At 38.8% G+C, this 26856-nt stretch overlaps 1 protein-coding gene across 1 annotated transcript in view; it reads left to right on the top strand.

Annotated features, from left to right (window-relative positions):
* Positions 1-17370, top strand: part of atrnl1b (attractin-like 1b) — a 100040-nt gene extending 82670 nt beyond the window's left edge. Inside the window, exons 28-29 of the mRNA XM_034309299.2 lie at positions 9784-9898; positions 15184-17370. Of these exons, the coding sequence (XP_034165190.2) occupies positions 9784-9898; positions 15184-15308 (240 nt within the window). The 3' untranslated portion in view covers positions 15309-17370. The remainder of the gene's footprint in view (positions 1-9783; positions 9899-15183) is intronic.
* The last annotated feature ends 9486 nt before the right edge of the window (positions 17371-26856 follow it).

Genomic DNA, 26856 nt, shown 5'->3' with positions numbered 1-26856 from the left:
GTCATGTAGTTTCAACTCTCCATCACAGTCACTTTCAAATATGGAAGTCTTTTCTCAAAGGAGAAAATCTCTTTGTGAGATTAGATTCCCACAGTTCTCTCCTCACAATTTCAGAGGCTTTATTTTTACCTGTACGAATTGCCCAAACATCTGCTGCCTCAGACGAACCAACTCTGCTCGAGAGACCAACAGTGAACAAACACTTTTCAAATCTGACACTTTTCATATCTGGAGTGCGAGTGGCTGGAAGACCAGAGCTTTTCATGCCGAGCTTATGCAGAGAAACCACTCAAACTGAAGCAAACAGAATTCACAAGACTGTGTCTGAGCATACATACCTCAAAGTATTTAGAAAGTTTACATTCATACAGAAACCTAGAGAAAGCACAGACAGTGAAGGGAACCAAACTGCGATTACGTGTGTATTTTTTCTTCTCTTTTTTCAGTTTTTACATTAATTAAATATTTAATTTATTTACTTAGCTTTGTAGTCATCTTCAACCCATCTACACATTTCATAGCTGGTGGTGTAAAACTATTCTCATCAGAGCAGTAATGAGGGCAGTTTTCAGCGCCCAGGTCATGTATCTAGCAATATACTTTGTTATTTCTAGCTTTCTGCTCTCTTATAATGAAAGCTGGATACTCACTGCATGCACTGCCTACAACATTGTGCAAGGTGGTAGATAGACGCTGGGCTCATTCCTTAGTGACAAGTCAAAGGATGTGTGCCTGTGTGCATGGCTAAGGGTGTTGTGTCCAGGTTTCGCACCTTATCCTCTTTTCTAGCCTCGCTACTATGCTGTATCAGTTGCTGCGTGATTAACATTAACGTGTTCCAAAGGCTATGGAATGCAGACCTGCATGTAAGCCCTGGTTTTATTAAATCTAAGAGCAACTGGAGGTAAAAGATTAAGAAATCAGTATAATTCTGCTTAAAGGCTGATGAGACAGCATTCTTTGCTCTTTGGCATTAATCTGCTTATCAAAGTGAGGACACTCCACCGTCCTGTCAGCATGCTTAGCTCCCTGAGCTGCCCATAGTGTCACATGGTACAGGGACTGTACCAAAGACACACACTGCCTGCTTTCACTGATTTGAAATGTTTAGATCCTGAGCAGCTGGTTTTAACTGCTCTCCTGGATAAGAGGCAGGTATAGATTTTCTGCCACACAGTCTTCAAATGCACAGCCACCACAGCAACCACCACAGTAGTCACAAACTCTCAAGTCTTTCACTCATGTGTAATGTATGGAAATCCCAGCAATTTAGAAATGGGGCTATTGGTCATTTGTGCTGAGAGTGAAATTCTTCATCCAATGAATCACACACCTAGTAAACTTATTTATGAGCAAATCAACAGCAGACTCTGAGACCATGGTGCAAGTAAGGTGAAGATGCTGATCATAAGCTCAAGTGTTTGCAAAACTAAATACTTTTAGACTTTGCTGGAAGATTTGAATGCATGCATCCAGGTCAGTATTTCAAGGCTACAGTTCGCGTTTTGAGTGTAAAAAACAAAGAATATAACTGCAAGATTTTGGTTAATCAGACAATATCCATGTCTGCAGCAGGTAAGTGTGTAGTTCCAGGTCTTTATCTGTACAATATGCACAGATTTAGAGTGATCTACTTATGTGTGGAGGTCAACAGATATGCAGCACTGAGCCAAAGATAGACAGATGACACAGATGTTGCTCCGTCACCTGGCCGGCATGCAACATATGGAGCCACTAAACAGACATAGACTGTGATGGATGGAAGCTGTCACCACATCTCTCCAAATTTGTGTGCATATTAGCTACAGTAATACACAAGTGAGAATATTCAACAAAGATTGTTGCTTGCGTATGTGTGTGTGTGTGTGTGTGTGTGTGTGTGTGTGTGTGTGTGTGTGTGTGTGCACGTGCTTTCAGCCCTTTGTTAGGATTAAATAGGACCAAATGTCAATGATAGGAAAAAAGTGTCTGGATATTTTCCTTTGATGACTGATGTTACAGTTAGGTTTAGGTTTAGCTAGTTACACTAGTTAGCAGCTCGGCTAGTTAACAACCTATGAGATGGCAAGTATCATGGCATTGAAAGCAGTATTAACATGAAAGTTGGAGCATTAGAAGCTGATCTGTTTGAGCAGAGTGTGCATATGAAGAGGTGAGAGGGCTGGACAGACTAACGGACTAAAGTGCTGCTGCATCGGTCTCTTCAGGTGGAGCGGAAACAAAGGCTGATACCCGCTGGTGCCACTGTCAGCAGGCAGTCGAACAGCATTGGGAGTAATGTAAGAAACTGTTAACAACGTGAAAATAGACAGACATGTTGATGGCAGAATTTTAAACTTAAAAAGAGTTTCTTACATTAATTATAAAGGTTAATATGCAAGTCATTCAGGGTGACTTTGATTTAATGGTAGCTTATATCTACCAGTTTAGCATCTTTCCTTTAGGTACTAATAGTAATAATTATATCAGTGGATGGCGCTCATAAAGATAATAAAACTAAAGTGTGTTTTTTTTAGTGTACTCAAATATGTAGTGCAACACTTATATAAAGCTGAGGCACATTCTCTCACTTCCTGTTAGCCATGCAAATGGAAAACACTGCAGCACTTTAAAAGCCTGAGGAAATACAGCTTGTGTGTGTGTGTGTGTGTGTGTAATATATATATATATATATATATATATACACACACACACACATATATACACATATATACATATATACAGTTGAGGTCAAAAGTTTACATCCCCCTTTCAGAATCTGCAAAATGTTTATTATTTTACCAAAATAAGAGGGATCATACAAAATGCATGTTATTATTTATTTAGTGCTGACCTGAATAAGATATTTCACATAAAAGATGTTTACATATAGTCCACAAGAGAAAATAATAGTTGAATTTATAAAAATGACCCCGTTCAAAAGTTTACATCCCCTTGATTCTTAATACTGTGTTGTTACCTGAATGATCCACAGCTGTGTTTTTTTGTTTACTGATAGTTGTTCATGAGTCCCTTGTTTGTCCTGAACAGTTAAACTGCCTGCTGTTCTTCAGAAAAATCCTTCAGGTCCCACAAATTCTTTGGTTTTCCAGCATTTTTTGTGTATTTGATCCCTTTCCAACAATGACTGTATGATTTTGCGATCCATCTTTTCACACTGAGGACAACTGAGGGACTCATATGCAACTATTACAGAAGGTTCAAACGCTCACTGATGCTCCAGAAGGAAAAAGCATGCATTAAGAGCCGGGGGGTGAAAACTTTTTGAATTTGAAGATCAGGGTAAATTTAACTTATTTTGTCTTCTGGGAAACATGTAACTATCTTCTGTAGCCTCTGAAGGGCAGTACTAAATGAAAAAATACGATATTTAGGCAAAATAAGAAAAATGTACACATCTCCATTCTGTTCAAAAGTTTTCACCCCCCGGCTCTTAATGCATGGTTTTTCCTTCCGGAGCATCAGAAGGAAATCAGCTATTATTTTCTCTTGTGGACTATATGTACACATCTTTTATGTGAAATATCTTATTCAGGTCAGCACTAAATAAATAATAACATGCATTTTGTATGATCCCTCTTATTTTGGTAAAATAATAAACATTTTGCAGATTCTGAAAGGGGGATGTAAACTTTTGACCTCAACTGTGTGTGTATATATATATATATATATATATATATATATATAATGTGTGTGTGTCCTAGTGGTTTATGACTTATTTGCTTTTCCATTTTCCTTATCCCATCACTGTTTATGCTAGCAAGCCTGTTGGCATCATCTAACCAGTAAGCAGCCAAATAGATACATGTTTTTGTAATGGTCGGGGAAAATGAATCGGGCAGAAGACACAAACAGAGCGAGAGAGAGAGAGAAAATGTAACAAGTAGACAAATAGAATAAGGGTATGAAAAAAATGAGAAATAGCATGTGTATGTCTGGGAGATGAAAACGTGAGAGACGGTTAAAAAGGCAAGGCTAGCTGAAGCAGTTGGAGAGGTGAATATGGTAGCGGGATGAGGTGTGTGTGTGTGTGTGTGCGTATGTTGTGCGTGCATTGTCCTGTGTGATGGTCTATAGACATCAGATTAATAAATGCATGAGAGCAGGATGAAGCTGGCCGTCTGTAAGCAGTAAATCTGTAGGTCTGCGAGAGAGGCTCCTCTTTACTGGCCTGCTTCTGAGGCTCTTATTTAAAAGCCCACTTTTCCTCTGGATACAGAAATTATAGGATTGCACTTTTATATTACTGTTGATGGAATTTTGGATTCATATGTACCTTAAAGTCCCCATGATGTATCTTGAGAGCTGTGATTTGATTCCGTATGTTGACGTATTTCATTCTGATACAGGAAGTCAAACCTACAGTGTGTTGAAGTGCTTGTCTGATTTACACAACAGCCAATAGCGTTCGAGATGTGCGCCAAATCTTGACAGTAGCTTAGCAAACCACCTAAATATGAGAAGAGCAAAGAGTTTAATGAGAGGCTTTTTCTACTGTGGAGGATTTCTCACCACTGCCTTTACCCACACCTGTCAACTTTAACAAGGACACATAATTCATTTTAAATATTAAGCTGCTTAATAATCTGATATTTCTTACTGATGGGAAAGCCGTGGTGGTGTATAAAGACAGAATCACGCTCTCGATCAGTCTGAGGGAGCTTTCCAGCAGTGAACAGCTCCGTGTTGGTAAAACACTCATCTGAAAAGTGCCTGTCATATAAATGACAAACTTGCATAAATTCATCCACCTTAGATATGAATAAACTCCAACCAATTTTGCCTCATATGGGGAAGATGCACAACTGAAAACACACAGAGGAAGCATGATGGCAGCTAACAAGCTGCTAACACAGAGCAAGGCGGGACATATATGTTCTTGAGCATTTAATTGGACAAGTACTAGACTAAATAATCAATAATATTAAAAAGAGAATATCTCCAAAACTATTTTGTATTTTTTTTTCTAGTTATACTGTTGTATTAGTTTCCATAATGCTACGGGACAGTTACACAAATCACCGAATTCAGGTGCACTTTAAGATCAAATGACTGTGTATTGTAAGGTTTATTTTGAGGGGTAGCTCTATGATAAGTCACTGTATAGCTATGTGTGTTTGGTCTGCAAACTTTCTTACCATCTAGAAGGAAAATAGGTCTCTGTGTTCAAATTGATTCTTTGAATGTGTGTGTGTGTAATTGAACGAGGTACAGTCTCATTTACAGCATGATGCATTAGCCTGCTTGCAGTGACTCTAAACTTTCTATCTGTTCATTAGTTGCATCATTGCAGTGCTTCCTAAATGGGCTTCAATTGGATTACTCTAATCTGTATAAAGCAAGACTAATGTGAATGCGAGCAGTATCACATAGAATTTGAAACCATCATTAATGCGAGCAAATGCATAAAAATGGATTTGCCTGATTATTTGAACTTGTTGGATTGAATTGATGGCCTCATTAACTAGTTTCTATGTGGAAGGCAATAGCCCCTTCTAACCCATATCAAACTAATGAGATCCGTTTAGTTATACTGTGTGATAGAATTAGATAGATCTATTCCTTGTCATTTTATCATCGGCTTCAAATCTCATTTGTAGCTTTTATAATTGTCAGTGTCACCCTAAATGTATGAAACATTTTTGTGATTAAATCTTTTCTCAGAAATTAATTTGTGCATGCAGATTGGTCAAAGATTGGCAAGGTGGTTTTGCCACATTTATTTGGAAAAACAAGGACGTTGAAGATCTCACTGCAAAATCAGAATTAGTACTGAACACACTGAACTGCTGATAGACTCTTATATTTTATTATACAAAAGCACTTGCCTATCACATTTTAATATGCAAATGTCTCCTTTTATTACAGAGGATTACCAGTGAAAGAGGGTTCAGGGTGTCAGAGTTTAAATTTGCATATTATGCATGTAGCTTTTCTTGATAAACATAGAATTGTGGCCTTGTGCCTTTTTTCAATTACATTTTTTTTGTAAGAGGAGCTGTATTATAGACAGAAAGATATATGGTCGTTAAAAAAAAAAAAACCTTTTGAGACCTTCCGTGGCTCCATTAAATAGTATTATTGGACGAGGGAGACAGTGTGTGCTATTGCTCAACAGTGCACTTTTATATAGAATCTAATGTCTTTCTCACAGAAGAGACTTCATTAGGGAATGTCCTTGTTGCTGTAGAGGGGCAATAAAACCTTGCAATCTGTTATATCTGCTGCTAGTGTAGGAACACTGGATGTTGTACTGTTTGACCTGGGATTTGTTTTGAGCATGTATGTCTATGATGGGCGATATGGTGGCGCAGTGGGTACTGTTGCTGCCTCACAGCTCCAGCACTCTGGTTTCAATTCTGAGCTCGGGTTACTGTCTCTCTGCAGAGTTGTACGTTATTCCTGTGTTTTTGTGTTGGAGGTTTTTGTGTGACCAAAAACGTGCTAATGGTGAATTGTCTTGAGTGTGTGTGTGTGGATGCGGGGGTGTGGGTGTGTGAGATGCTGTGCAAAGGACTCAAGTCTTAACCAGGATGTGTTGTTCTTTCATTCTATCAAGTGTTGTGGAACCACCCTTACCCTGGCCAGGATAAAGCATTTACTGCAGATTTAATGTGATTGTATGAGTGAATGTGATGATTAAATTATCCGGCTCTTGACATCTTAAAGCATCTGGCTGCTGGCTGTCTCAGGCTACTTTAACTGAACTTTTCAAAGTGGTGCTTTTTGTAGTTTTATGCCAAATTTGACTTGTTCTTAAGTAGTGCTGGCCAGCTTTCACATTCTGAAGAACATGACATAAGACTATATCCTGTGATCTACAATCAGCCTACCAATCTTTGTATTCATGATTATTACAGTGCAGAATACAGCTTTATGTGCTCTGTACTTTTATGACTCAGCTAATTTGGTCTAATTTAATTTGCTGAATTGTTTTTTTCCTAGTATTTGAAGTGGTGCATTTTCCTTTTTTTTTGTATTCAGTTTAAAATTGTACTTCAGGTCACCTCTCTTCGTTTTAAAAGATGTGATTGGGGAGGGCGAGATTCAAATGGATATTTAAATTATGCGTACCAACTGGGCTGAGACAATGGCAACAGCCAGAACAAGACATCTAAGGGTAGGCTTGAAAATGGAGATTTGTGCTAATTAGCTGTGATATTTCAGCCTCCTTGATTGGTAGATTTTAAGGGAAATGATAAAATATGGCACAATGATGAAAAGGAAGAGAATCAAAACTTACTTTTGACTGAATTGCAGGTGCAGGAGACAGCTGCCAAAGCTATCAACTGAACTTGCAGCTCATTTATTATGAGGATGGAGGTTTTTTTTTTTTTCTTGACAGGGTAGCGGGTGGAGGCTGGATCTCTGCAGCATATAAGGCGCCAGCTAGAATTTTATCAATATTGCAAGACCCTATGGTGGCCATTATCAACTGTAAACACACACACGGTCACACTTCATGGTGGAAACTAAGTAGTGTCCTTTCAAGGCTTTGCACAGGAATGTCAGGATGGGGACGGATGTGCACAGGCAAGCTGAGTGAGGGATGGTTTTGTCAGGGAAATCACGTCTCTTAGTGAGTGCTACAATAAAGAGCGAAAGAGAATTCACAGAGGAAAATGGAAAAGAGAGAAATTCTGTACACGCAGCAGTAGCAGGGTTGAAAGGAAAGCCAGACGCCCGCTGCCACCCCCCATCACTCCGAAACAATGGCTTTGAACTTTTAAGTGCAGCACAAGTGGCCTCTTTTCCCCTCAAAGAGACAGATATTGCTCTGATAACAGCCTCTGTCTGCAGGGCCTGATCGACGTTGCTGTCAGCACAGGCTTAATTTGACCTTTCACAAGCCCCTCCATGGATGGGCCATCTAACGCAATAAGTACCCTTACAAAGCATGTGTGTTTGTGTGTGTGAGAGAGTGAAAAAAAAAAAGCGATAAAGTAAGTGTCTGAGAGAATATAGGTTTATCATATTGATGTTTGTAAATCTTTTCACCCATAATGTCTGCATTACAATATAGGTACCTTTGGTAAAAATGTAAAAATATCCTATAAAGAAATATAATAAGAAAGAAAAAGCTTTCATTTAAGATTTATAGAGCAAATTACAATGTGTGACTTCTTTCTTCTATTAACAGTCAGAGGTATTATATATATGCATCTTGTTAGCAATACCAGGCAGTGCGATTACCTTGACTTTATGTCACTCAACTGACATGAAGGAAATGGAAGAATGTTCCAAATTACACTGTCATATTTTTAATGCATAACTAATCATAATAGTATTTACACTTATCAGTAGGAAAATGTCCTTTATTAGGTGGAGGGAAAACATTTTATCCATTAATATTCATTGTCAAAATGAATATAATTTAGTTTTGAATCAACTTTTTAAATATATATACCCAAATATAATCTGTAAAATGTTAACCTGGACTACATTGTATAAGTAAGTTACGGTAGCTGGAGAATATTGTTGGTGTACTATAACATTCCAGTGTGCTTCACTAACAGTACCCTCCTGAGGTCATAATACTGAGCCATGTCATTAATGTTCTCGTTATTCATGTTCACTGTTTAATTCGGAGCCCTGACATGAGAGAGCGCTAATTACCATGACAGATTTGTACTAAGGATGTGATTTGGGGTTATTATATTGATGATAGGCAGGGCTAAAAGATTTGTCCTTACGAAAGATTTGATTCATGGAACTGTGCCCTATAATCAAAGCTGTTGCTCTGAAACCTGTGGTTGGGTGAAGGGATCTTTTTATGATTGTGCAAACTACATCTTGAGCCAGTGTTTATACTGACCTCTTATTTTCTCTGAAAAATCTGATATTATAATATCGATATTGAGAAAAATTATCACAGTACACTTTTCTGAGAGTATATCATCAGGTTAGACTTTTCAGTGTTAATTACATTTTGTGGAAAGTAACCTGTTGAACACTGAGTTATTTAATGAAGGACTGCTGTTTTGCTGCCAGTTTATTAGCAAGATATATTGTGATACACAATATATATTGTGATAAATGGCTTTTAGTATCACATTTTATCATATTTTTGTCATGTACCCAAATTCTTATAATCTGTTGTTCTTTTAATATTAAAACAGTTGTCTAATAAAATTAAGAGATTTTACTTTGTATTAATTGTATTGCATTGCATACTAAAAGTAGCCCTTATTGGCTTCACTAAGAGAACATTAAAATTTCAGAGTTTCAGGAGTTTCAGAGTGTCAGAGGACCAAAAAGAAACTGAGTGAAATTGAAAAGAGCTCACACCCTAGCCTGCATATATCCTGAATCTAAGCAAAGTGCTTTACTTTGAAAGTTCAACCAAGCCTCTTGTAAGGCTCATGTGTTAATCTCATAGCCACCTTTTAAGCCATTTGACATGTTTCTCATGCTTCCACCTCCTCTTCATCATTTTTATTTCACTGAAAGGTTATGCTGAAGTCATATTCATGTGATGGACAATTTTGGGGCTACTATGATCAGTGACTACATCTCTGAGCTCAACAAGTGTGTGGTTAGTGTCACATGTTAGTGACTTGCTATGTGTAGCATTTTAAACAGTGCTTGGGTGACTGGGTATGAATTTTGCTTTGTTTGTCAGTCAGTAAGAAGATAAAGTCCTGTTGAGTTGTAAATTTCAGTCTCCACAAACTTACGAAGCTTCATTCTTGGCGAATATTGAGGAGTATGGCTTGTGTGAACTGTTACTGTAAGAGTGGAGTTTGTGTCTAATGCATTTCTTCCCACTTCCTCTCTTTTAAGGCTCCTCCCAAACCTATAGCCTTGGAGCCGTGTTCGGGAGGCAAAGCTGCAGTTCTGACGGTGCTTATGTGCCTCCCAAGAGGACCATCAGGGTTTCCACCTCCTGGACAGTCAGGTATGCGTTTGATTATAATGAACACTATAAAAAAAAAAAAAAACACACACACCAAAAAATATTCATAATATGAAGTACATTAGTGGAGCATTGAGAACCGTATTATAATGCATGCCATCACAAGATGCCTTATGTGCTTATTTAATCCACATTTAGGCATATTAAAGCATATGTTACATGCAGTCAAACCCTGACACACATAAATACTATGAATGCTGACAAGTATTGGTTCCAATGTAAACCACTGCACAGTGACATGCTAGCTTTATATACCCATTGAAAATAGGATTGTGACGTGCCATGTTTGCCCAACTGTGCTCTAAACATATTTGACAGCACACATTTCCCACACTGTGAAACACAAACATATCCTGTGGAATATTTGAAAGCATTTCTTACACCAGGGAGCCAAATTCGTATGTGAAAGTGCTAGTAGACTCTTTCAAAACTTCAGTACAATCTGTCTGCCTCTGCTGGAAAGCTAAAATCTGGTCATTGAGTGAACTTGTAGCAGGACAAAAGCAAAAAGTGTCCCTGAAAATGCAAACAAAGATAACTACAGAATCAAGCTTTTTCACCGAACATCTCAGGGGAATTAGATAAAAAAAAAATAACACTCAACAAAGCTAGACTTTATGGAAGAGTGGCGAAGAGAAAGCCACTATTGAAAAAGCAATATGAAATCTGTTTTGAAATTTGCCAAAATGCAAATTGGAGATTCAGCAAACATGTAAAAAAAAAATTGTTTTATGGTCTGATCAGGCTAAAATGTAACTTTTTGGCATTAGCGCAAAGCGCTATATTTGGTGGAGACTGGGAACACACCACAATGAAGCATGGTGGTGGTAGCATCATGTACTGCTCATCAGGTACTGAGAAACTGGTCAGGGTTGAAGGCAAGATGGTTAGAGGCAAATACATGTCAATCCTTGAAGAAAACTACGCTGCTTCATGTAAAATGTCCAGGTCTGAAACAGCAATGCAGATAAACTACAGGGTGTTGAGGACAGGATGTGAACTGTAGTGTTTGAATCGTTGTGAAATGTTTCGCCCACATTAATCATGGTACCACACTCTTACTGCTAGACATGTCTCAGTAGTCTTTTCTGGCGTTTGCTTGCTTTTAGTGTGTAGTTGCAAAACCTGCTTTTAGTAACACGTTCAGCACTCTCCTCGCTTTGTGCACCCTTGTGATCCTGACGGAGACTTGAAGGTGCTAAAAGCATAGCGAACACCTCACTGCCTCTCAGTGCTAACACTCAGACCTTTTTTTTTTTTTTTTTATCAGCAACAGATTGAGTCACAAATACTGTCTAAAAACAGCATGTGTCCACTTCATGTACTGTATCAGGGTTCCTGTGAAAGATGGAGGAACCTGCCATAATCTTGACTCATTTTGTCGTCAGTTTGCAGTTTTCTCTTTCTTGCGAGCTTCATTGCTTAACCTTGCTCACTGTGTTTTTGTTTTGATGACTTAGCTTTTAATGTATTTGCTTGCTAGAATGAAACATTCAGCTTAGCTATTGTGAAATAGCAGTCAGGATTAGAAGTGGTCTAAAATGGGAGCATGTTGTCAGAATTTTAGCAAGTGTAGACATATTTTACTGTAGACACATTTCTAATCAGTTATCATAGATTTGTTGGAAATGGAATTACATGCCTACTGTGTGTGCACATTGCTATATACGATGATTCAGAGACTAGAAACCTGAGTTCAGACAGGAAGTCAGCCCATTGGATCTATGGTGGTGGTTTGGTGTAGCTGATCTGTGCCCGTTGGCTGTATCCTCTTACGCCATGGTGACTAACCTCACTCTTGGTCTCCATATCTCTGGTCTTGGTTAGACCATCTCTACCAGGCTTTGTGGCTAATTCTTACATGTAAACTGAGACATGTACGGTAACTGCTTGTCTCTATTCTTGACGTCGAGGGTTGTGTTGCTCCCAAGTGTATAACCTCTATACAGTGGAGTCAGTGATAAGAGGGGTGTTTTTTGATTCCTGTCTGAGAATCATTACTCATGTGCAGAGCCTTTTCTTCTATTTTACATCATGCTTTTTTGCTATAAGAATGTTAGTATTATCAGTACTTTACATTTTGCTGGTGGAATCAAGCTGCTATTTTTCATATTATGTGCATCATTTTGGAGATTAATTAAGGGTGCGTTTAAGAAATTTTGAAGTTTGTGATATGTTGTGCAGCCTTGCTGACCTTTAGATCAAGATTATTAAAACTCCCTAAGTTATGCTTCTTCCTTCTTAGGTGTTGGAAGGTCTTAGCTAGTCATCCGGATGTTCTAGTTTATGAAGCTAAAATGTACAATATTTACTCAAAAAATGAAGAAGGCACTAAAATCAAGCTGCAATGTTATTACACTGTTAATATTACAAATCATATTAATCCTGGAACTATGTGCAGTGCTGTTGCTGTGGAAGCTAGAGAAGGTTTTCCAACCTTGCTTCCAATCATGGCTTCCACAAAAAGATTTCCAAACATTGCAATATACAGTAAAGGTTTTTTTTTTTTTTTTTTTTTGACAAAATCCTGGAAATTTTCCATTTAGGTGCTATTTTCAATGCCTGCTTTAATGAACTTATCTGCTGCAAGTGATGGTGCTGGCAGAATGATGGTGTGTGCTAGAGAAAAGCCCGTCTGTCCCTCCCTCTCACAGCTTGCCTGTCAATCAACATGCTGCTTTATGAAACCTCAGCTCAGCTTCCTCATCACAAACTGACTGAGCTGAAAAAACCTCCTGTTTCAGTGCATCTCTTCTAATAGTCCTGGTTGACAAGCATACCATCTCAAAATTGAATAGCAGCAGCTACCACTGCCATTGTGCACCAGCAGAAGAATGAGCTTTTCATATGGAAGGGTGGCTGTTTTATGTTATCTTGTTGTGCTTTGTCATTAGATGCAAGCAGAGCGAAAGAGGCAAAGAATATTCTCTATAATGGCAGCATGTGCTCAGCAAATATCTTTCTCCTGTCACAGCTGAAAGAGGCCCATTTGACTACATGATCTATGCTTTTCGAAGGTATGAAGCTGCATGGGTGTAAAGTGCAGCAGGGTGAAACAAGTCATCACCTACTCACAGCAAGTCAGTGTGTGGTTTTGGAGCACAGTGCAGTCATGTTGGCTGTCATCACGATGCAGCTGCACATCTCCCACTACCTACCATGAATATAACACTGTTTTATTCAGTTGTGCGAACTGCTTGCAGCTTTATTAGATCACTCACTGCTGTAATGTACTTGCAAACATTCAGTCAGCGTCATATGACACCAGGAAGTTAACCATTGCTCAGTATAACTTACTGATCCGGCAACATGGTTATCATCATGTGGGGCGTGCTGATAGCAGTACAGATAAGCAAGTGAGCCGGCAAAGTCTTGGCAACCTTATGTACTGTTAGCACCTTAAAAGCTTCCAACTAATATATTAGTCATACCAGTGCCACTTCTAAAACTAATATTAATGGCTTAAAAGAAATAGGCTCATGCAAACCGATTGCTGTCCCAGTCAGAGCAACAGACAGTTGGCTTCTCTGGAAACTTCACTGAAAAGTAACAGTATGCAAATACATTAAATAATGAGGTTTCTTTGCTAAGTGGGAAAGGCATTCATGATTTTAAAGACTGGACTAAGTTAAATATCAGCAATATTAATAGCAAACACTTGAGTAAGGCAATAATCTATTATTGACACCCATCTGATATTTGCATTGTGTCAGGTTCTGATTATACAAAACGATTTACGAGGCTGTGGGTGTGGGGACAAGCACCAAGTCAGTGCTTCTGAGTTTGTTTCTCCAAGCTTCATAGCAGAGGAATTGTTCAAACACACCTAAAAATCATCTTGAAGCATGGAGTGGACTTTAGCCCTTGAGGACCTGATTTGTGCAATCATGCCTTTTTCATCCTGGCTAACACTTGCACTTAGCTTTCAGGGTGAAAGTGTGGTTTCCAGTTACCAGGCAACTAAAAATTAGTTTTGGTCCCATAAACAAACAAACAAACAAACAACAAAAAACATTTTGATTGTCTGAGATTTTTGGGAATCACATGTGTACTAAATTAGACACTGTTATGGCTTCTTGGCATATGTTCACTCTAGTTCAGCCATGATGGCTAATAAATCAAATAAATTGAAGGAGGCAGGAGTGGCCGTCTTAGAGTCAGTTTGTGCTTGGATTTAAATCCTGGTTGCTTGGAGCAGCCATGGCTTCAGCTTGGCAAGCTAAATTCAATTCATTTTAGCCAGCCATTTCTGAAGTAATGAATTGTTACTCTCCGATAATTGTATTGCTTAAATAGAAGGAAGGGAGTTGAACCAGGTCAAGGCTATTTTGTTTTGGGGATGATTTGTGAGATGGCACTGTGAAAAATGTTCAGGGGACTGTGGCTTACGGCTCTTTCCACAGCCTCCTTTGACTAAACGCTGGCATGAAAAGCAGCAGTAGGTCACACTGGGCTCTGGGCCAAGCTCCCTATACAACAGAGATATAAAGTGAGTGAGGGATACCACACAAAGCACAAAAACTACAATGGATAAAAAAGATCATGTACTTGATGGAATTGTTGCTTTGTTCTAATATTGGATTCACCTTTGGGAAAATCTTGTACCTAGGATTTTCACAGAACTGTCTCAGATTCAGTTTCTTTCACAATCTAGATTCTGAAACATAATTATCATCAAAAAGATGTCTTTCTGACTCATAATTTCTCTGTAACCTGTCAGTCAGCTTGGGTGGGGTTTGTCAGGGTAAAATGGCTATGGCTTTGACTGATGTCTTAGAAATGCTTTTCAAGAAGAAAAATAAATGTTTTCCATATATCCTGCTCTGTTTGCTAAAATAGGCTTAAATCATGCGTTTCATCTCACAACTTCACAGCATCATTTTAAAGTATTTCACAAAGACTTAATAGACAAAGTAGCCACTATAAGACCTTTGTTAAAATGGTGTCTACTTGCAAAAAGTGCTCAGACCCTGACGGTTGCTGCTTGTATTAGTGCATTTTTCTGTTCCTTTTCTCTTTTTTGTGTGAGCACATTTGAAACATGTATCTAAAAAGCACAAGAACAATTTAAATTGCAATTCCCAATAACTAGACATCATTTACACAACCTCTGCTTCTGGTTATGATTTATAACCTTGCTTTGAAATAGAGTTTTATTTTTTAATACCGTGGTAATAACTATGTGTAGTCTTTTGCTTGGTATGATTGGAATCCAACAGCTATGTAACCTCGTCTTTTCTTTCTCCTCTTTGTATATATTTTTGCAGGTATTGCTATAGCTAGTGCGCTGATCGACACCTCCCAGCAGAAGCCCATGGATTTTAAAGAGAAGAATCCAGGCTTAAAGAACCGCAAAGCTCTGCCTACAGCTCACCAGGGCACCTGTGTGTGAGGCGCATGCCCTCTGCAGCGGCCATCTTACCTGGACTATCCTTTTCCAAAGAGCTGTGCTTTGTTCCACTGCTGCGGGTCACCGGCAGCACCTGTTTCCACAGAGAGGCCTCCGGTGATGGGGCTTTGCTAGGTAGCAGAGTGCTTTGTCCTCCTCCTCTTCAACACTACATCTGTATCAATCTCCTCCTGCTCTCCAGCACGTGGCTCTCCCAGCACATTTCACTATTCCTTCTGCTGATCAGCTATATCTCACTAGAAGTCTTGTCTGACAGAGCCTAAACTTTTTCTAAAGTCTCTAAATTCAATCCTGTTTGAGTTTTAAGGCTCTAGTTGTGACCTCCTTAACCAGATTCATGGGCCTCTGAGCTGAACTGTAATCTGAAAAAAAAACACAAACAAACCAAAAAAACAAAAAACAAAACACGGCATGACTCCTCCCACTTACAGCAGTCAGACTGCCGTGCCTCTCATCTGGTTTGTACCTTATTAGTCAATGAGGACAGAGGAAGTGTGTGATATACACTGCTTACCCAGTGGTAGAGCCTTTCACAGGTGACATTATAGACTTTTGATGGTATTGTATATGGGTGTAAAGCCCGTTTCTTTGCTTGCCAAGTAGACTCTGTGTTTGCTAAAAAGCTTCTTATTTACCATTAAATGCATTTGTAGCCAGGTGGGCTTTTGTATTTCAAATCCAACAAGTTCTGTCGTGCGTAGCACAGAGCTGTTAGGTTTGTTTAAGCTAATGAAGTTTTGCTGCTGGTTATATATAAGATTTGGGAGAAACCGATCACGTTTGACTAAAATAATGTATACTAGCAAAGTTTCTATGTTTCATCTGTCTGCTATTCTTGCAAAGCTTCTGCATGACATACACACTAGATGCTTTAAAAGTTGTTAAGTCAGAAAAAGAGTCTTTATTAAGTCAGCATATAAAACAATGGTTGAGAGAATACAGTCACCGCTGATATGATGAACTCACTAGAATGAGATGTAATACAGGGACTCGGTTGTATACTATTCTTATTATATAACGTTAGCGAACAGGCAACTAGGGAAGCTTTTGTCTTATTTTTTTCCCTTTTTTTCTGAGAATGGCTTGGTACTAATGGAAAGGATCGTCTTGTGGCCTTGTGGTAAACATTTCTTTGTAATGGATTGTTGGTCTCTTACGTTTCACATATTGTGAATGCAGCAGATGGACTTTGGTTAAGGACACTGTTGAGCCACTTGAGGCTTGCAGTGATGGAATTTAACTCCACATGCTTCATCCAGGTCTCACAGGAATCCCACCAGGCAGGCTTTTCCACAGCCCATGCACTTTCTCCCTCCAGCTGAGAGAGAGCCATTAGCAATATTACCAATACAGGACCTGAGGAAGAACACACGTGAGGAAGTGTACAGCGCTCTTCCCCTCATATGTTTGTGTAACACACAAACATGTCAAATGTGAATCACTTGCTTCTTCATCTAGGTATTCTGATGGTTTTGGTCCCATTTGGTTTTATTCTTTTTTCTGTTTTTAATAATAATAAAAGGTCACACATTTCTTTTAGGTCTATCCTTTGTACAAAACCCATTGTGGTGGTGGAGATGATGATGATGATGATGATAATAAAAAACCATGTCTTTTACAATGTTTGTGAAAAAAGAAATGTTAGTTTTGTTTTGATAACTGATTCTTGTGTAATACCTCTGTTTTGTACTTTAGTCGTTGAAGTCCTGTATCTAGCTTTATTAACCAGTTTTTCTTATTGTGCATACAGTTGCAGTTTATTGCAGCTGTTCAAGGAGACTACTTTGGGCATTTGTAGTTACTTTCAGAAGTCTTCTGTGAATATGAATTATATTTTGATCAGGTTTTTTATTTTAAGCCTGCTTTTGAATGCGAGTAGTTGTATGCAGTAGGAGCACAATGTACAGTCCCATTACACAGGAATCTCACTGTAAAGTGTCACAAAATATGGAATATGAATGAAACACTCATTCTTCAGTGCATATCATTCATTTTCAGTGTATTTTAAAGCTGGACTGAAAAATAAAACACTTGATTCATAGGGCCACTGATGTTTTGCACTCTTTGGGCTGCCATGGAAATCTGTTTTTAGGTATCTTACATCATTTAATATTCCCACTTGCAGTTTAAACCTAAACACTGTTGCCAGGTCTGTGATTATCCCACATAGCTGAGTTACTTTGAACTGCTGCTGTGAGATTTTTTTAAAATTGTCTCTACTTTGGAGGTTGGCCACTTTGCATACATTATGTTAAGTCAAATAACAAATATGTTAAGTCAATTGTTTCTTTATGGAAATAGTAAATATATTAATAATGAAGTTATGATTAAAAGCAGTTTATTGAGCTCCTGAGTAGTGCAAGAGAAAAGCATTCTCCCGGTTGTCAGGGGATAGCAAGTCGAAATCCTGATGCTGCCACAGCCAACCAGCTCCCGGGACTCAAGAGAGTAAATTGGCTGTGCTGTCTGTGTGAGACGGATAGCATTCTCTCTCTCCCCTGTCCATCACAGTGACACTGGCCCATCATGGGTGCCTGTGAGCTTATGTATGCGGAGGAGGGTAGGTAGCACTTTCCTCTGAGTGTATTACCTGTTTGCAGTACTACTTCATAAATATATAAATAAAAACTTTTTGCAATGACCATGATGTACACTCACCAAGCACTTTATTAGGAACACTATACTAATACTGAGTAGAGCCTCCCTTTGCTCTCAAAACAGCCTCAATTCTTCATGGATGGTTTCCACAAGATGTTGGAAAAATTCTGGTCCATGTTGACATGATTGCATCACGCAATTCCTGCAGATTTTTCAGGTGCAACTTCAAGCTGCAACTCTCCCGTTCTACCACATCCCAAAGGTGTTCTGTTGGATTCAGATGAAGAACACTGAACATCATTGTCATGTTCATGAAGCCAGTTTGAGATGACTTTTGCTTTGTGACATGGTGCATTGTCATGCTGGAAGTAGCCATTAGAAGATTTGGTAAATGGTAAATTGTAGCCATGGAAGGATGCACATGGTCAGCAGCAATACTCACATATGCTGTGACATTCAAGCAATGATTGATTGGTAATAATGAGCCAAAAATGTGGCATGAAAACCTATCCCACACTATTACACTACCTCCACCAGCCTGGACTGTTGACACAAGGCAGATTGGGTCCACATATTTATGCTGTTGGTACCAAATTCTGACTCTACCGTCTGTGTGCCTCAACAGAAATGAAGATTCATCAGATCAGGCTATGTTTTTCCAGTCTCAACTGTCCAGTGTTGGTGAGCCTGTGCCCACTGCAGCCTCAGCTTTCTGTTCTTGGCTGACTGAAGTGGAACCTGATGGTAGTCTTCTGCAGTTATAGCCCATCCATCCCAGGGTTTGAAGTGTTGTGCCTTCTGCGAAGCTTTTCTGCTCACCACAATTGTACAGAGTGATTATCTGATTTACACTCACTCAGTGTTTTTTCTTTATCGCATAATTCTGAGTAAACTCTAGAGACTGTTTGAAAATATCCCAGGAAATCAGCAGTTATAGTAATAGTCAAACCAGCCTGTCTGGCACCAACAATCATGTGATGATCAAAATCACTAAGATCACATTTTTTCCCCGCTCTGATGGGTTCCCCATTCTGATTACCTGAAGCTGCTGACCCGATTCTGCATGATTTTATGCACGGCACTGCTGCCACAAGATTGGCTGATTAGGTAATTGTATGAATGAGTAGATGTGCAGATGTTCCTAATAAAGTGCTCAGTGAGTGTATACGGTCTGGAAAAAGCAGATTTCTTGTTTTGTACTGGTTTATAGGCTGTTTTTATGCAGACCTGGCAACCCTGAGACTAAACAACATTCTTTTGGTATTGGTTTGCTATTCCAAAAACAGAACGACCTTAACTTGACAGCTCAGCATTCATTATTTGTAGTAGAAATGAATACGTAAATGTCTGTCTTTTCTTTTTTTATACTTGGTATTTTACACAAAAGGTGAGTTGACTTGAGTTCCGGGACATTTTGTCTCTCCCTCAATTACTCAGACCTGTGTACCTCACTGCATGTGTGTCACTAGACTCTAATTAGACAGGGAGTCTGCTCAGGTGTAAACGTTGCCCAAAGTCACAGAGACAGAGTGAGCTGTCACTGCTGACTAATGTCCATAAACACACTCCAGGGAACGGTGTGAATAACTCAATGCACATTTGTGGATGTGAGTGAGAGGATGTGTTTGAGGATGTGTGCAGGCTGTTGCTGATGAGTGACAGAAACAACCTGGACACTGGGCTGTGTTTCACAGGTTTTGATTTAACACAACAGGGTGGTAATGTCTCGGAAAGATGCAGTACACTCTCTAGACACTGCAGTTTGAACTTTAAATAAAGCTTACATATTTACCCCTTACCAAAAAAAATCTAATTGTTACAATGCTTAGTATCCAGTGTCTTTATCCAGTGTCTCTCTTTTAATTTTGCGCTGGAGCTACAAGTTACAATACTACTAATAAGAAGAGGGTTCTTGTGCAAGTCCGGAATAGTATGGACTTTTAAGACACTCTGGATAAGTATGGAAATTCCGAGAACATTTCTGAGAAGATATAAATAAACACATGATAAGAAGTTTAAATACATCTTCTTAGACAGACCTATTTTTTGCACTAGCACTGCATCTTTAATGCATTATCGCATTTTATGTTTTCCTTTTTCTTGATACAGCTAATGACCTTTGAAGTAAGAAAATTTAACAAAGAATGGCAGGAAAGTTAAAAAAAAAAGAAGCGGTCTGGATTTTTTTTTTAAATGAAGGAAAGGCAAGACATCTGAAGTAATGAAGTCTATTTCACCTAAAGTCATTTTGTCATTATTATTCAGGTCTCTGCAAATCTGACCTCGATGATTACCTCATACATATTCTTTTTGGCCAGACTATTACATTAACACACACAAGTTAAAGATTTTATACATCTTTCTGTAGTGGTGTTTTGTATGTTTTTTATTTGCTCATATGGTAGTGCCATGAAGAGAAGAAAACCATTTTAATATTGCAAAAAAAAAAAAAAAATCCTGTTTGTTGCCTGTTTGTCTGAATTGTTTTGTGTGTTTGTGTGTGTGCGTGTGTGTGTGTGTGTGCGCGCGCGCACGCACATTTCTCTGAGACTGTCTGGTTGACGCTCTTTTGATTACACCATCTTTGATGCTCCTCTTCAGAATACTCAGCTAACAGTTGCTGATGGAAACATGCAACGTTTTGCATTTTGTCTGTCTTAAAATTCATAAAACATTAAGATGGAAATGTATCTTCTTCTCACTGTCTCTCCTCACCTCTTTTTCAGGAATGAGGATCAAATAGCATTTCCATGGAGATGAATCTGTCAGTAGCAGCATTATAACTCACAGTGAGTGTGTATTCCGGGTTGCAGTATGTCTGGGATGGATGTGTCAGCAGACCAGTGGAGTGAGGGATCCCTCTGCTCTTATAGCTTCAGGAGGAGCCCACTGTAAATCAAGGTGTCTGCTGCTACCATTAAGAGATATTAATGAGTGTGTGGCTTCCTGCTAATACAGAGGGTGAGACAGACACTGAGTGATGGCACGGTTATATCACTTATCTTTTAGTGCCCAAACCACATAAAGCCATAAATATCTGTCTTGCTGTCTCTCACCTGTTTCAGAAAGCAAGGATTTTCTGTAAAGCAAATATTTGAGCGATCTGATGTAAGCTGTAGTGTGCTAATGCTTATTTGATTATAGAGCATTTAACCCTCATGTTCTTTTCACTAGCAGCGAATCTCTTTGTCCCAACCTGCCTTATATTGTAACAAATATTAAATCTGTAAGGAATGACACACAACAGACCATGCAGTTATACGAAAATAATCCACTGGGGTGGAGTATACCTTATACCACAGTGATTTACCAAGATTTCAATGTTTAATTTATTAATGAATGACACATTGCACATTTGAATGCATTATAGTTAGAGTTAATGTTGTGGAACGTCTGTGAGACACATTAGTTCCTGTTATCACTTACGTTATAGCAATGATAGTTATTCCCTTCCTCCCTCCGTCTCTCTCTCTCTCCGTCTCTCTGTCTTTCTCTCTCTCTCACTCTTAAAAAAACACAGCTTGTCCTTTTACTGAGAAACTGCAAAGCTTAACTGCTCTGTCCTGAAGACTGGGAAACTTTGTAACGCACCGTGACTGTTATAAAGCATGGACAACCGAGACTCCTTTCATAAATGTTAAACAAACGTCTCCTAACAGTAAAACATCACCATATCAACGATTATACATTTTTCTTTTTTAAACAACTCTTAATTCTTTTAATTTCTTTTAATCTGTTTATTAGTCTTAGATTATGTGGAGTGTCCACTGTACAAGTCCCTGTATAGGAGCTGTTACTAGAAACAATAATGCATTAGAATGAGCGCATTATTAACCTATCGTTCCTGAAGAAAGGGAACCATCACTTCAAAACAGGCTTGTGAAACTGGCACCTGCACTGTGCTGTCAAGCTAAAGGCAGACCAGAATAATCCAGCTCACTCTCCAGTTTTCCATCCTCAACATCTGCAACTGTATGAAGCCAGACCCACATACGTTAGTCCTTTTGGGATCCACATAAAACCCCATCTAGAGAACACGGAGATTAACTTGGACATACTAGCACACACACATACATGCCTTATACCACCCTGGAATATAAAGAAATCAAACACCATAATGGACCCAACATAAGAAGAAGGTGACCCACTCAAATGAGTATAAACAACAATTCTTAGACATAAGGTGCCATTTCCCACTTCATAAACCTGTATATACAGATGGATCTAGGAGGGACAATCACGTGTCTGCATCAGTAGTATTCGGACAACAATGACTCGGTATTCGTATTCCTGGACAAAGCTCAATTTTCACAGCCGAGGCCCGTGATTTGCTCTTAGCTCTAGAGCAGATAGAGAGTGCACAGAAATGGCACTTTTTAATCTGCACAGACTCAAAATCTCCCCTTCAAGCACTCAAATCTTTAAAGACCAAACACCCCATAATTGGCAGCATCCTAGCTAAAGTGGACTCTTTACAGAGACAAAATTTCAACATCCTTTTCTGCTGGATACCAGACCATATTGGGCTGTCTGGCAACGAACAAACAGACATTGCTGCTAAAGCCCTCAAACTGAGAATTACAGATTGTCAAATCCCACTATCAGATCTCAAACCAATAATAAACTCGTACATCTCAAAAAAGTGGCAAATGGAATGGGACCAGTGCATTCATAACATACTACACAAAATCAACCCCATTATAAACGAAAGACACTTCCTTCATTTCCTCTTTGAATCCAGACACAATCAGACCGTATACACAAGATGCTGTATTGGACACTCAAGACTATTGGACACATGCATTCCTTCTGAACGGTGAAGAACTTCCAACATGCGATTCCTGTAAAACAAGAATGACTGTTAAACACATATTAATGGACTGTCCTGCTCTTAAAAATACCAGAGAACACTTTTACTCAGCAGATATGTATTTAAACATTTTCCAAAATGTCCATTTGTATTTGAACATTTTCCAAAATGCAGGAAAAATCCTAGAATTCTTATTGAATATTAAAGTGAAGGACCTTATATAGTTGTTGACACTGATGAAAAGTTGTAAGATTTTATCATTGTAATCCTGTAAGAATCTACAGAATGTCCTGTTTTATCTACCTTGATCTTGCCATGAAAATAGCCATCGATGCTGACATGGCATTAAAAGAACAATAAATAAATAAACATGCATACGTTGTGTCCCAAATCACATGTTTCTTGTGATGTCACATAGAGGACTTGACTACATCAGTGTTATTGTGTCTGTATATCATTAAGAAGTTTCATTTTCTTTACACTGAAAATCAACTTCCCAAACACACTTAAAACACAAATGTGGTAAATGTTCTGCTAATTTATGTGGAATCAGCAGTACATAAGTACATAATCATTTCTTCACCTTTGTCAAGGTACTGTTCTTTCTCTTCCAAAATAATGAACAATTTTAGTAAATTAGTATATCTTTCACCTGTATTATGTTTGCGTTGTACAGTAAAGCCAGAAATTCTGTCCCAAATACAGTTTCTGCAGCGTAAAAATCATGTGACTGAAACGCAAGAATACAGTCATTCTAAGTGAAACACTATTGCACTACATAAAGTAAAGTGTAATTTAGGACAATGCACACAGCTCTCTAGTTAGTGGTAGCAGCAACACTGACATGGAATGAGGGTGAATTAAAAAAACCTGCTCTCTGATCATCTTATACTCACAGAACAGGATATTTCTCTCAGGACAGCACTGAACGCTAATCAGTACCAGTACAATGATGAATCAGTGGTTTTCTACTTAGTTTAAAACAGCAACAGGTTGCAAAAGACTGATTTCTAAGAAGAATACTGGGTGTATTAACATGCAGTCTTTTTTGACTTTATTATAAAGTAGCAGTCAGTGAGCATTGGGGTCTACTTTATGAATATTAATGACTAGTGGGTGGAGTCAAAGAAAACCAGCTGTGATTTGGAGAGACTGAGAAAGGCACTACAATACTTTATTACAAATACCATGTATAGGTGTGATTTTTAGAGTAGACATCATGTGAGGTGTTTCATCAACACAGGAACGATCATATACAAGATCATATACAAGATCATCTTCATTACAATAGCAATTTAAACAGTACTTATGGAAATAAACACAATCACCTTACATACTTGGTGTGTGTTTGCATAGGTGGGAGGGTCAATAAGAGATGGGCAGCGACTAACATCAGTTTTATGCTTTATATTTACAAAGACATTTGCAGTATCTCTAATGCAGCTTGTACATTATCTATGCAGTATTTTTAAGGTTAGTGACAGAAACGAGAACGCAATTTAATGTTGGGGAAAAAAATTTAGTCATGTTCCACCTTTGCTAAAAATTTCAAACAAGAAATTTTGACTGGAACACAAGGGTTAAAGCTAAAGTACATTTACTCAAGCACCCTGTTGAGTATTTGATGGAAATGCCATCTTGCTGAGCAGTATTTTACCTAAGAGCGTAGGCTGAGCAGTCAGTTCCTGTGAAGTGAAATGTGCTCGTGGTCAATCATGCAACAACTCCTACATAGTAATTTTCCTTCTCCCCTCAAGTTGTACAAGCCCTTCTTTGGATATTGCACATGTGCTTAGCTTGCCCTTTGTTCTGCTTTGTTTTCTGGCGGCGCTCTCAGAGGCTTCTTTATTCGAACTTTCATGAGCGCCTTCTGAACTGAGCCTCGAACTCTGGTTGAAAATTGACAAGCAGCTGACCTTGCGGAGCAGATAAATGCCCTGGCTCAGCTCTCAGTGTGCTGCTGTCATTTCCCTTCTAACGTCTGGTCTTTTGTTGCTTGCAGGCTGCAAATTGCATAGACATAGCTGATCTGGTCACAAAGGGTTTGCTTATCCTCCGGCGTTTTAGTTGCCTAAAATGAGCATGGAGGATATGCACCCTCTCATTATTCTTTTTACAGTAACAATAAGTCCCTTATGAGCTTCATGTGTCCTGTGTCTCTTGTCCCAGCTTAGTGACCTCCTGTCTATAGGCAGAGCTCAGTTTTTTTTTTTTTCCTGTAGACTGGTGCTTGGTTGCAGGAAGTCTTATGATGTGCTGCATGTGTAGCTAGTTGTGCTTGGTGAAATCATGGCTTTAGAGTTGACTGGATGATCTGTGAGTAGTGATTTTCACAAGAGCTGCTCATAATCTAGATCAATTTGGCAATTTGCTCAATCCATTACAACATTTTACGACTTTCACATTGCGGAAGGTTAAGATTCCTTTCACAACTAGAGAGAGAGATTTACTCCATTTTCCTTTTCGATTGCACTCTAGTCATTTTTCTCTTTCTTCTCATCTGTAATTGTCACCTGATCTTTTGCAACTTTGTGCTTGAAGCAGAAGTATCACTCAAACAATTTTAAAGCTTTCTCTAACTCCTTTTTTTTTTCAGGTTTTTGCAGATCCATTTCAGCTGAACTTGAAACATGACTTTTTAAGTACATCTCCTTCTCTCTATGTTCTTGTGTAGCGAGAGTGAATGGCTGTCTCACTTTTTAGTTTGGAATGTTCAGAAATGGGGTCAAACACTGTCAACATTATCAGTAAGTCAAATCCTTATCCCGGCTTATTACCTGTGCCCTTCTCCGGCTCTGAGGAGAAATCATCTCTGCACACACGCTCTCGGCTGATCTCTCAAGCCAGATACACACAGCATGACATTTACTGCACACAATAGCATTAAAAAAGCAATGTGTTTATGGTGGAAGAGGTGCTTTTCTGTGGAATTGTAAAGGTGAGTGCTGCAGCAAGGGTTCGGAAAAGAGTGTGAATACGTGGGTGATGTCAGGCACTGAGGTCAGAGGTGCAGTAATTAGATATAATTTCCTCTCTCATAGCAGACAGTACACTCTGATTACATTATCTCTCCTGCTTGGCTCCTTCCCTTTATTTGAAGAAAGTCATTATCTCAGAGCGACGGGTCACTTTCTCTCTCTTTCATCTCTGAGGTTTTTGCTGTTGCTATTGATATACTTGTACAAAGAAATGTGTTTCCTTCTAATCAGGGTTGCTTTCTTATTGAACAGCTACCCGAGATAAACCAGGCATGTTATTCATTTATTTGCTACCGTATCATTTTTGCTTTTCATTTGGTTTCACAGCTCATAACAGAGCCGATGCAGATCTGGCAAGCTGTGCAAGTACAATGAAGCATTTGGATTCCTCACAATAGTCTCGTAAGATCATATTAAATCTTGCCTCTGGTCTCTTTTTCTTTTTTTTTTATGTTCTTGAAAGCATCGCTCCAATGCAGTGTAAACAGTCTTGTCTTTCCTTTCGTTCCCTTTCCTTTCCAGGGACAGCATATATTGCACCATGTTCTTTACTTAATGTTTTTTTTTAAATAATATAAATAATGTTATTTTTTTCTGTAAATAATGTTTTTTAATCTTTTATTTCCTGATGTGAACTTTTTATCAATTTAAACAATTGAAACTTCATATGACTTTGCAGTTGTGGATATTTGGATGTGACACCTTTAATAAAATGTTAAGCACATTAACAGACAAATTACAATGTCTTTCAAACCCATTTCCCAGTAACAAAGTACAGTATATCCAGCAATGTGTGTCAGAAAAGGAAAATAGCACGACTCAGTCTGGCATCCAGTGTATGTGATGGGGACAGGCTGTGTCCTTGTGTGTTATTGTCCCTTGTGGAACAAACAGATGTGATCTGACTGACAATCACTCTGCGTCCCTATTATCGCTTAATCCTGCCTGCTAGGAGTTAGAGTTAACACAGGCTGATAAGCAGAGCAGGCAGACCGGCACTAAGGCAGCATCGAGCCACAGCAGCACAACTTTACAATCCAGGTAACACAGACCTAAAGGCCTGAGGGGGAAAAACAGGAAAACTTCCTGCTGTGCTGAAATGCCAGGCTCATGCCTGTACCCAAGTCTGCCAGTTATAACCACC

This window comes from Pangasianodon hypophthalmus, chromosome 12 (assembly GCF_027358585.1).
Source record: "Pangasianodon hypophthalmus isolate fPanHyp1 chromosome 12, fPanHyp1.pri, whole genome shotgun sequence".
Taxonomy (NCBI): Eukaryota; Metazoa; Chordata; class Actinopteri; order Siluriformes; family Pangasiidae; genus Pangasianodon; species Pangasianodon hypophthalmus.
This window is presented reverse-complemented; position numbering and strand designations above follow the sequence as displayed.